Genomic DNA, 12,806 nt, shown 5'->3' with positions numbered 1-12,806 from the left:
GTTGAAAGTTTGCATAAAAGAGGAAAGGCAACACCAAAAAGCGGAAATGATTTATAACCCGGAGCCTTTTTGGCAGCCGGGAACTTTAACAATAACGCGTTCACACAAGTGAAATACTTTTATCTGTTACGGAAGTATGTGTCACGATATAACATTTCTCATGTGTGAAACAGCCGAATGCTTTGTTCTCAGTGTGACAGCGAGTGTTTGGTAAAAGGCGTGAAAAAGTGACAAATCATAAATCGCAACATATTTGATAAATACACAATACAATAAATTCCAAATTATCCACTAATTATTACTTATAACGCTACAAACCCTTAACAGACTTAATCTGTTTTTTACAAGAAATTTTATTTTCAAACTGGCTGTGTTGAATAATATCAGGCATTTCATTGCGGCGACCAAGCTGGCGCATTTTTCCAAAATAGGCTTCCAACGGATCTTGGTTTATTCTTTTTGTTATTATATATGAATTTTTAGGGATTAACGGAATAAGGAATTTCACTAATTCAACCATACTTTTTGTTGTAATGACAAGCCCTTTATATGTTTGTTGGCTCAAAAACATTTTCTTTCTTTCTAACGGCGTCAAGTTGCTACTGCTCTCCTTCCACTTAGCAAACGAATGATTATGAATAGTTGGCCAATTTGTTTTATTGGCAATTGTAATTTTGGAATTGCTCTATTTTTCAATTCCCTTCTATTTCCTCCTAGATAATAGTAAAAAAATAATATTAATTAATTTTATAACTTAAAAAGATTACTATAGAGCAAATGTCTAAAATCCTATTTACATACCAAATTATTTAATTTTTTTTTTAATTACTGAAAAAAAAAACTTGCTTACTTGATATTATATCAGGTGAATAAAAGTGACTAGAACAAATCCTTACAGCATCTCGTTTATATAAACCCAAGATTTGCAGTGGTTCCGAAATCCTAATTTAATCTTTTCCAGGTTAGTAATCCATTCAACTTGATCATTTTTACAAAACTTTTTGCAGGGGACATGAAATAGAGACACAACAGGTGCTCTATTGTCACAGTTTGGCAGACAGCACATTTGTGACATAATTTGTCAATGTGGTTGATAAATATAATTGGGAAGATTCAAGTATTTCTATCATAAAGAGTAACATTAGGATATAGTCTACTGATACATACTATTGGTACAACGGCGTTTATTTAGGAACTATTTTACAGGGCCAAGACACATTTTTGATTAGGTAGTCAACTTGGAGCCTGTGAGGGATTTCCACAATAAACTATTTACATAAATTGGAATCAAAACAGTTTCTTTAGAAAAAAATTGGGCGCTGGTCTAGAATCCTACCGGTTTTTTACAGTAACGAAACGAATTGTGCAATAAAAATTGCAACAAGAAATAAATTTAATAAAGATACACCCACCAACTCGCTCACCCTTACCCAAATAGCAATATCACCCCCAGACAAAATTGTGGTAGGATTCTTCTTTGAATATTTTAATTTCGGCTCGCTTCGTTGTGGTACGGTTTTGGTCTAGAATCCTACCACAGCGTTAAAACAATTATTAAAGCATAGCACAATATTTTGATCAGGGTTTTGGTTAGTGTTTGGTTGATGGCGTATCAAGTATTATTGTTATTCATTAACAATATTGCTGATTAACCTACCCAAACCCAAACCCGCACAACACCCTAACCCAAATAATGTTCGTTGTGGTAGGACCGCGGCTAAATGACTTAGCCTGAACTCAAATCAGGGTTGAATAGGCATGCCAATCTGTTCAAGACTTTTTTTGGCGATCCTAGGCAAAAAAGGTGCTTAACCCTGTACCAATCAGAGGCTGTTTATGGCACAATACAAACAGAACTACGAGTCTACTCTACGACAGTGTTTCTTAAAGTGGTGAATAGTTCACCCCAGGGTGAATAAAGTTTTTGCAGGGGTGAACCAACCAAAAGGGGTGGATAAGGGTTAACGAAAGTTCAGGAGCATCCTATAGTCACTAGTAAACAACTTTTTGAAGTAAATCGACTAAAACCTGTTGTTTTTTGGTGTTTTTTTGCTTATTGTAAGAGTTAACTTGGTTTGCACTGAGTGTATGAGTTAGGCCTACCATATGTCGTCTATTTTAGAAGGATTTGTCCCCTTTTCTTAAGAAAACTGAATGGTCCTCCAAGGACGCTTAAAAATGCCCAAATGTCCTCTTTTTTCGCATTTCGAGTTAGTTGCTTATACTTGGCTTGAGGTTGTATTTATTTCCAAAAATACTAAAGGATTTGTATGGGCGCTCGAAGCAATTCGTAGGGGGGGAGGCGAGCTCTAAGTTAATATTTAAATTTTTTGCTATGATTCTAATGGTATCGTTTTCGTTTTGGTTGTACACCACTCCTACAGCGCTGTACAAACTCTTTTTGCCAACTTTAACATTAAAACTACGGTACCAAAAAATAATTTGCGAATCTTCTGTTATCTAATTTCGTTTACTTTGTTGAGCACAAAGTCTCTTTGAGTGCCATTCCATGTTTTCATATCATCGAAGGTATAACGGCCCTATTTAATTTTAATTTTTCTAACTTATAGATAAACGATAAAAGTTATACACTGTTCGAACTATTTTTTATCCATATTTTATAATAACAGGCTAGCAACAGGGGGACGAAATGTTTTGCGAAAAGCCTCCTGATTTTACAGTTTAGCGCTAATTCAACCAATTAAATCCAATTTTTTTCATATTTCAACAATATTTCAACCAATTAAATCCAATTTTGACCGACAACAAACTACACTATTTTTTAAGTTGTCTCAGTGATTTTAAATTAAAAAATCTTTTTTTCGTAGGGGTGCAAGTCATAGGAAAATTACAAAGGGTGCCGCTGCTGAAAAAAGTTGTGCATATGGCACGTATTTCTCAAACGTAACAATTCTATTTTCGTTTTACTTGCAGGCAAAATATGTCCTCTTTTTCGGTACTAAAAATATGGTAGCCCTAGTATAAGCACAACAATTTGGTGACTTTGTTTTGTGCTTTTTTAGCTTTATATTCCTGGACTCGAGAAATTGTAGATTTACAATGGTAAAACCAACGACATATATGTCGTTGGTAAAACTTAGCTTGAGTTGGTTTTAAAAAAAATCGAAACAACCTAAGTCATTTTGTGCTGTTATATTTAGACGAGATAGTTTTATCATATCATGAGACAAGGGTGAATGAAATCTAGAGATAGATGCTAGGGGTGAACGAAACTAAAAAATTTTAAGAACTGCTCTACGACCTTGAAACTTTGTTGTTTCTTTATATGCATCAGAGCGTGACAGACGACCAAACAAATTCGCCATTTTCCCCAACTTTCCACTCATTGGTTTAAATCTCTTTAAACAGCCAAAGTGATTTCAACCGTTATTAAAAGATTGAATCTAAATACACACACAAACAGCCGGGCAAGGGACTCCGATACAATAAATATGATTAACCGTAGTTTAATTTAAAGAATAATCAAGTGAAAAAACTTTGTACGAAAAAAGTATATCCAGTCCGTTATATAATTTTGCTCATTACATAAATTTATTTCAAACATAGTTCACTATAGGGAAAAACCCTGAAAGTTGTGATGCAAGAATTCAAGGTTCAAGCATGAAATGCGAAATAGATAAATTTTAAAACTATTTGTTTGGTAGAGTAGGTGCGTGGCAGAAGTAGTTGTACATTTTTCGCCATTTCATAAATTAATGCGTTGTATGTAAATCTGTTAAGTTATTTAGCAAATAACAACAATCATCGAAATATCACTATCATGAATGCTGCAAATTTTAAAATGACCGTAATGTAAAACACTTACATTTTGGAATAGCTGGTTCAACTGTTTTGTTTTCTGAAAATATTGCAGGTCCCCATTAACTTTTAAAACAAGGGTAATGTAAAAAATCGTGTCACAAAAATTACTCCCAAAATTCAGATTGCCTATTCACACAAACTACAGTTCATACAGTCTGCATTTCATAACTCATCACACCGAGATCTATAGGGTTTGCTGCACCAAATTTTGAGGTGTGCAGTTGTGCAATAATGTTATTTTGCACACATGACATAGCAATCCTACCACATTTCACCAAACCATATTTAAATTACATTGTTAGCTGGATAAATATTGCGCGGGGTGCTGTTTATGCAGCAGTAATAAATCTAGATTGGAAATTTCGGATATTAATAATAATACTGGACCCACCCACACCCAAATGCTAACCGACACCCTAACTTAAATAATGTGCATTGTGGTATGCGGGTTTGTAGACTGTTTTTCCTTTTACTTTCTGCTTTCCAATTAGAAAGAGCCACAGATTTTTACATTGGGTTTCTCTAGTACTTAAGTACAACAAACTTCCTGTAATGGTACTATCCCGGATTTCAGTAATATGTACATTAGTACACAGCATCCAGTCTGCATTTTCGGCACTTTTCTTTGAGCTGTCCAATATGTAGTGCAATATTTCAGGTGTGTAGTTGTGCAATCGAGGTTTTATTCACACCTGAGGTTTGGGATGCTATCACAGCTCAAACTTTTTCGAAAATTTAGGTGTGTATGCAATGTGCTTTAAAACAATCTTAGGTTTGTACCTGTTGCATAATGCAAACTGGGTCAGAATTATACTGCCAGAGTAATTAAAAACATTATTGCAACAAAGTACAATGTTAAATAAATACATAAAATTGAGTCGAAAAGAGCTGTTTAAATCTATTACTGTTATGAGCAAGCTTTCTCACCTTTATCTTTGAGTTTCAACATGACATACCATGTATTTATATTTCTAATTTCTAAAACACTTTTTTATTTCATTTAAATCTGAAGCAACACCAACTTTATCATTACATTAGTTCAAAGGATTTATTAATATATATTTATTTTTGTGTATATTCAATCGCCTGGAGTTTGTGGTTAAGTCTGCCTAAGGCAGTACTGCCCAAACTTTTTCATGTTGTGCACCCTTTATACATCCTTCAAATAATGACGAACCCTTTTAACATTTATAACCATGAAAATTCTGCAGGCCCCAGGTTGACAACCATTGGTCTAAGGCGTATGCCACACATCATGTGTAACTGAAATTTTTTTGAGAACACCCTATCTACGATATCAAAGGAGAAATAGAGAACCACCAGAAATATAAGCTACAGATTGCTTGTTGGGTTGGTAATACATTCCCTGGAACCACTTTAATATATTAAATGTGCTATTTAGCTTTTAGAAATAGTAAATCTCTGTACTTATTTTATGATGACAAAATACTTTCACATTCTTTGAAATTAATAGTTATACCTAATATTGTAATGTATGAATGTTTTTTTAATTTTAGATGCTAGTACATCAATAGCCAGTTTTGTCTGCTCAGCAGTTGGTGGCTGTCATGAGATGGATCAAGAAAGCTTGGTAAAAGAAGTGCAAGCAATTGTAGAAGAAATTAAATTTGCTGTGAAAGTTGCAAAGGTTTGTGACAACACACCGACTAAATTTGCTGTTATTACTTTTGAAAATTGTAATTACAGTTTGGTTCTTAGTACAAGGGGCATTGAAGTTGTCTCTGCTTGCAATTTGCCTGAAGGTGAAGAGGACCGAGCTATCGTTGGTTCAATCTTTGAGACAATTTATGCATTTTTGAGCAAAGTAAGTCCACGTTACAGATCTGAGTTTTCCAGCTGTTTGACAAGCAAACTTTCAGCCCTGCAAGAATTGCAACAATGACTGAGAGCAAGGATAGCGGTCTTAGTTTAAAAGATCGTTTGAGAAGCTTTCTAAACATCCATAAAAACCAGACTGTACCTGTTCCAAGTGGTGATGAAGACATAGGAGATTTGAATACCATTGACACCTACCTAAATGAGATAACTGTAGGACATACATTGGACAGCAGGTTGGACACCTTGCAAGCAATGGAAACTCTATTAACCACAAAACAGCTTGAACGCGGAGTTATTGAAAAGGTTTGGATAAGCACAAAGGATCTACTTGAACCAAACTTGCCACCAACAGTTAGAAGCCGATATTTTGACTTTTTGCAACACCTGATTTCCTATCAATATAGGAACTTCCAAAGGCTGGTAACACCTCTTTACCAAAAACTCACCTCATTGGACTACAAACTTCCTAATGACATTCTTCAGATGTTTCTTATTATTGATGCACTATCCGACCATGGAAAGCATCTCAAACTTCTGGATGAAAATGTAAGAATAAATCTTGCTATTCATATAATAATTGCATAACCATCTTGAACAACTTCTGTCAGCCTGATCTTTAGAAATAATTAACTTTTTTTTAAATCTAAAGGTTCTTATAAATGAGAAAAATCTACATTTTTTTTGCTTGTTAAATAGTTATGTTTTTTTTTAAATATTGTAACAATAATGCATTGTAAAAAAATTCATCATAGACACAACACAATTTGGAACACTATATACGGATCTGTTCATAAGTTTAATGGTGAAAATAACGGCCCAAATAGACATAAAAAAGTGACATGCTTTATTATTCAAACGATGGCATGAGCATTTGCCGAAACGTTTGAATAATAAAGCATGTCGCTTTTTATGTCTATTTGGGCCTTTATTTTCACCATTAAACAACTCAATTTAATCTGGGAAATAATATTTAGAGAAGGAAAATCTGTTTTGACCATTTAACAATATACTTGAACTTGTGTAAAAGACACATTTTTTTAACTTATACCAGTTGTTATATTAAATAAACTTCATTTTGTCCTTGTTTTACAGATATCGCCTTACCTTGTCTTTTGGATGGATGTGGTTGGACATAATAGTGTCTTCCTGTCGTTTCTGCTTAACGTCATCAAATTTAATTCATCTAATTTAGATGAATTGACAATTGAAGGGGTCGTACATCACTTGTGCATACATTGTATGTCTACTTCTAGTAGCGATCTCGGATCTTTTTTAAAAGTGAGCAAAAAATCTGGCTTTTTACCATTGACTTCTATAAATTAATTTACCTTTGGTCTATAAAAAAGATTGGGCCGTTATAACCCTTTGTTATTTAAATCTAAAAGAATTAATTTTGTAAACTAATTGGGCTGCTTAAAACGTAAAATTTGCCTTTTACCAATTACATGTTCATGTAAAATTTCCCTTCATTTCTGAAAGATTTTTACATTTTTACAAAAAAAAAATTTCACACGGGATCTGCAACCTTTTTTACCTATGGGCCAAATATGTGTATGTAAATTATACCAAATGCCAAATATATCTGTTTATTTTAGACCTATAATTAAACAGATTTGTCTTTAATAAAGTGCTGGGAAAATTTTATTTTTTAGGTGTTAATTAATCAGCCATGATCGCTAAAGGGAATTTTTAAACACTAGTTTGGAAATAAATCCTCATCCAAGTACATTAAAATATGCTAATTTTATGACCATGGTAGTTGCAAAAAAGGTTATATAATAAAGCAATAATAAAGTGAGCAACAACATATAAGACAAAAAAACATGCCAGAAAGTTTAAGTTGAAATTTTTGACAAACTTACTCTGCGGTTACACATTCTATTTAAATTTGACTTACAACTACTTGTCAGAGTATGCATGCTGCCCACCTAAAACCGAAGCATTCAAAGCGCCTCTCATTTTTGCTGCTTGGGCGTTGGGTTATAACCCCTGGTTTACATGATCATGAATACCAATAATTATTTTTTTGTTTTTTAACAGGTGCTTGATGCCATTATATGCTACAATTCATTTCCACAAAGCTGTCTTCATGACGTGATAATAACTCTTTGCAAGACGTTGAACCAGAAAAATTGGTGTGATGACAGCTGGAAGATAATGCGTAACCTGCTGGGAACCCACTTGGGACACAGCTGTGTGCAAACCATGTGCAAGATATTGCAAAACGTCCAAGCTGCTCAAGATGCCCTAGTGTTGCGTAGTGCTGTGTTTTACCTAGGCATGGGTCTATGGGGTTCAAAGTGTGTCACAAATCTCATGCACAAGCCTCAGTCGATCTTGCCCTACTTTGAACATGCCCTACAAATGCAGAACCCTGTAATAGGGTTTGAAGTCTCTTTGACATGTCATAGATTGGTGAAAAAGTTTGGTCACGAACTGCATCCTTTGGCATGGGAAAGCATTCTAAAGATAGTTGATGTTATTTTGACAATGGCTTCGTCCCAGTCACGCAATGAACAGCTAAAGGCTCTACAGAAAAACACCCATGAACTTGTGACATTAATTGAAAATTTGTATTCCATTCAGGCATTTGATGGTATTGCAGAAGACCTTTTTACTGTAACTGAAAAGCATTGCACAGAAAGGCCAACTGAATCTGTTATATTACTTCTTACATACAAAGCACAATCTATAAATCCTGCCAAGGATGGCTGGATAAGCAATTTAACAAAACTTATGCAAAAGTTTTTCTCCTTAGAATCAAAAACTAACGTTGATGTTCGCTTAAAGGCTCTTGAAATCATGTCTACTGTTGCTTTGCAGAATTTTGAGATGTATGAAAAAGACTTTATTGATTTGTTGACCACACTTGGATTTCAAAACATTTATGCAGAGCCGACAGTACACATTCAGGAAAAAGCTGTTACTCTTTTGATGAACCTTGCTTTATTAAGTAAAACAATTCAGTGTGGGACTTTGTTGCAATGCGTAAAACCACTTGTTCACTTAGCAATTGTACCACCAAGCTTTGTAAGTGAACTGAAGCAAGGCAATAACCCTTGCATTTCGATGGCAGTGAAGAAGCTGGTTTATTTCTTCCAAGAGAAATTCTATTCGGCCCAGGCCAATCGATGTGCTGACGTTTACGAAATGATTGTTGGATTTCTTGCATCTTATTACAAAAGCCAGCTATATCATGCAACGTATTTGTCTGAAGCACGAATCGAAGCGTTAAACTTGTTATTTAATCTTCATGCCAACTTTAAACATCAAATGAAGCTTGTCAATTCTAAGCATTTCAGTTCCATTATTTCGTGCGTCGACGGTGAGATCGAAGCGCCGTCTGCTTATCCAACTGTGATACTACCTGTAAAACACGCAATATCTTGCTTCATCCAATGCTTGGAAAAGGAAAAGCATTGGGGCGTTTTGTCAAGTGCCCTCAGTTCGCTATGCGAATACTTGGAAAACAAGTGTTTGATTTTAAGCGCTGACCAATCTTTGATTCGTACGCTTGCTGAGGTGATTGGAAATTTAGTTTCCAGCACGAACAGAGACGCGACCCTCATCGGAACGCCGGCCGATTTTCGAAGGGAAGATTTGCAATCGGCTGCACTACGGGTCCTTACCGTGATGGCTTCCTATCACGAGCAAGTGGACATATCCAGGCAGCGACAGATGATCCGATGCCTGGAGACCGGTTTCGCGACAAAATGCGCGAAGCAGTGCATAAGCGCCACGACGCTCTGCATGGTCGAAATGAATTCCGACGCCTTTCTCCGGGTGCTGCCATCCATTCTGCTCCATCTCTCGCAAATGTCGGCCACAGTTCACTTGGCAACCGTCGTTCTTGAGCTTCTCTCCACTCTGTCGCAGTTGCCCAGCCTTTACCGCAATTTTGTTGAGGACCAGTACATGAGCGTGTTTGCCATTGCTCTTGAGCACGCAACGCCAGACAAGTTCTCCCTGTACGTCGTCTCGATGGCACATTACGTAATCGGTATGTGGTTTGTTAAATGCCGGCTCAGTTTCCGACCCGACTTCGTTCAGTTCATCACGCGCAAGCTACAGAACGTCAACCGCAACAGCATGAAGGACTCACTTCAGCACGGCCTCATCGAGTCCTGTATCGACGTCATGGCGCGATACACATTTTCCAACAGCATGTCGGCTAACTCTTGCAAGAAAGAAGACCGCAAAATAAAAGGCGGCAACACCGCGACCTGGCTGCTCGGCAACAGACTGGTCACTATCACCACTCAAGGTCGAACGGCTTCTCATGCCAGGCCAATCAGCAACATTGAAGTGAGCGACTCAAAGGCGAGCAACGACTTTTTCTCACAGTCCACGTTGGAACGGCGCCAGTCGGTCGAGGCACCCGGCAAATTGCAATCCACAAACAGATCTTCCATTAAGACTTTAAGAACGCGCCACAAATCAGGCGGAGCCGTTCTTGCTACACGCCAAGCGTCTACAGCCGACCAATTGATTGCTTCAAGTGCGGCCGCAAGTAACCTAGAATCTGGCATTTGCCTCACAGAGAAAAACGTTTCGACAGCGGAAATTTGCATTAGGAGGCCGTCTGGAAACACGTCATTTGTTCTTTGCAGTCAGCAGATCAGTCTTGTCCAAATAGCGAGCGAAGCGTCAATAGAAATCCCACGCGCAAAGAAAATAACTCGATTTGAAGACGATCTGCTGGACCATTCAAATTCAAATTCCGGCCACAGTTCTCCAGTCCTCAACGGTGACCATCGTGAGACTCACACGCCTAGAGCTCGAAGCCACACCGTTTCGACAGCTCAGGATTACAAGCAAGGCGCAGCAGCACGCGCCGTGGCCAGGGCCAAGCAGCAGCGAATGAAGGCCAACACCCGTGACTTGTTTCAGGACAGCATCGGTGACCAACCTCAACTAAAGTCGTTGACCAAGTCCTCGGTAAGCGCCGAATCGACCCTCACTCCCGGCTTCGTGTTTTTACAGCTCTTCCAGTCGGCGAAGGCATCTGGCCCCAACGACTGCCCATTGCTCCTGCCCAGCACCGCCACCATCGAACGCGCTGTGCAGGTCCTGGATATGATCCCGCCCTACGACACGTGGGCCACCGGTGTCGTGTACGTTCGCCCTGGACAGCAAACCGACCCGCGCTCTATACTCTCCAACGAGCACGGCTCGCCCAGGTACCAGGACTTCCTTTCATCGCTCGGGCAACTCGTGGCCCTGTCCGAAGCCGACAGCTCGCGCACCTACTTGGGCGGGCTCGACCAGAGCGAAGGGGAAGATGGCCTGTTCACTTACGTCTGGCAGGAAAACGTCATGCAAATGGTGTTTCACGTCACCACCCTTATGCCGAACCACGGCACTGACATCAGCTGCAAGCAACGTCACATCGGCAACGACTACGTGACCATCGTGTACGACGACAACCCGAAAGGCCACTACGTACCGGGCTGCGTCGTCAAAGGCCAATTCTTGTCGGTCGAAATCGTGATCACACCGCTCGAGCTTGGCTTCAACTGCGTCCAGCTCGAGTATCACAAGCCCGAAGTTCGCGATCTCCTCCAGGTTACCGAAAAGCGGATTGTGTCCGACCGGCGCCTCGCCTTGCTGGTGAAACAAATGGCCCTGCACGCTAACATGGCGGCCGCCGCTCACCGCTACCATAATAAGGCCGGTGAGTCAGTATCTAAGCCCTTCGCTCGCTTGAAACAGATCAAGCGTATAAGGGCGCGGGTTCAACAGGAGAACGCTAAAGGGGACGAGGCGGCGTCCGACACGCGTAAAGCGGCGAGCGAAAAGACCCTGTATGGATTGGAGGAGTTTTCCGAATACGTTTAAATTCCGACCAGCAATCGGTTTACTTAAATCGTGTTTTTCCGTTGTGCCACTAACTGTAAGTTTCATTAATTGCACCTCTCCTAATATACAGCGACGAGGCAGTGTCGAAATATACTTGCTTCTAGACTAAATTGCGTCGGAATAAAGATGTATGGCAAATCTAGTAATTTTACCTATTTAATAATAACCTCGTAGTCTATTTGTTTTATTGACAGCCATTGGAAATGTGTTAAACTGTTTTGTTTTGTGCGGCGCCTGTTAGAAATCCCTGTTATATAAGCAGAATTATTTTTCTGTTATCTGTTTAGTACAACTGTAAATCAGCGTCTGGCACATTTTGTCAAAAGATCTAATCAATCTTAAAATTCACATCATATTTGTGCAGATTTGTTGTTAATGGTGTATTGAATTTAATTATGGTGCATTAAATTGAAATTTAATTTGTTTCATAAACTAACAAATATTTTCTTACAGCGCTATCCTTGACATAGGATGGATGCAGTTTGCGCAACCCACTTCCCGTGCGCGAAGCACATGTTGTTAATAACTTTATCACCAGTGAAATACTATTATACCACCTCAGTAGATGTGTTTCAGTGGGATATGTTTAACATTTTTAGAGCTTAGTTTTGCAATGAAAACTAAGTTTTATACTAGTATATGTGAACAGCTTTTTATATTTTGACATGTTTTGCTTTGCTAAATGCAAATTTATTTTGAAAAAAAATTCGTGGTGTTATTCAAAACGCAAATGTAAAACCTGTGTTTTTAGTTCTAAAAACTGCACCGCCATGCATTTTGAGGAGGTTGAAAGGGAATTGCGTGTTTAAACACCACTCCCGTGCCTAAATTTTTGCCATAATCTGCCGTAATTTTGTTAGCAAGTACACGTACCCCATTGTGTTCCGTTTATGGTAATACAATGTTTCGTTTTCTTTACAAGCCTGCGTTAGTTTATTTGATTAGTAGTAAATCTGTGCCACGCTGGAAATGTTTTGGCCAACCTACTCCGATGTGGGTATTTTGTAGAAACACACGACAATATGTACAAAGCAACAACATCTTAAGCAGAATAATCTATAATACCCAATACGCTATAATATCTATTACGGGATAAGATCTAAATTCGCCTAAAACGTAGTTAAAATAAGCTCTAAAATAATACAGGTTGAAGAGAATGCCTTGTAAATTGAAGAATATGCCTTGTAGTTTATTTCGTAAAAAAATTAGCAAGAAAGTTTGAAAATTAGGTGGTAATATAGCTGAAATTTTTTTTTACTAAAGTTTGATTGCTAGAAAGATGTAAC

General features: G+C 38.1%; 1 protein-coding gene across 1 annotated transcript; it reads left to right on the top strand.

Annotated features, from left to right (window-relative positions):
* The first annotated feature begins 5,576 nt into the window (after positions 1-5,576).
* On the top strand, positions 5,577-12,384 carry LOC146168552 (tuberin-like). The gene is made up of 3 exons (XM_083390884.1): positions 5,577-6,207; positions 6,754-6,939; positions 7,702-12,384. The coding sequence occupies exons 1-3, from the start codon at positions 5,722-5,724 to the stop codon at positions 11,497-11,499; spliced, it is 4,470 nt and encodes a 1,489-aa protein (XP_083247010.1). The 5' UTR covers positions 5,577-5,721; the 3' UTR covers positions 11,500-12,384.
* The last annotated feature ends 422 nt before the right edge of the window (positions 12,385-12,806 follow it).

The sequence above is a fragment of the Ascidiella aspersa genome, chromosome 1 (genome assembly GCF_963924565.1).
Source record: "Ascidiella aspersa chromosome 1, kaAscAspe10.2, whole genome shotgun sequence".
NCBI lineage: Eukaryota > Metazoa > Chordata > Ascidiacea > Phlebobranchia > Ascidiidae > Ascidiella > Ascidiella aspersa.
The sequence above is the reverse complement of the archived record's forward strand: the minus strand, read 5'-3'. Positions and strand labels throughout refer to the sequence as shown.

Coding starts and splice junctions, on each gene's coding strand:
- LOC146168552 (XM_083390884.1), top strand. CDS start 5,722: ATGACTGAGAGCAAGGATAGCGGTCTTAGTTTAAAAGATCGTTTGAGA. Junction 6,208..6,753: donor TCAAACTTCTGGATGAAAAT/GTAAGAATAAAT, acceptor CTTGTTTTACAG/ATATCGCCTTACCTTGTCTT. Junction 6,940..7,701: donor ATCTCGGATCTTTTTTAAAA/GTGAGCAAAAAA, acceptor GTTTTTTAACAG/GTGCTTGATGCCATTATATG.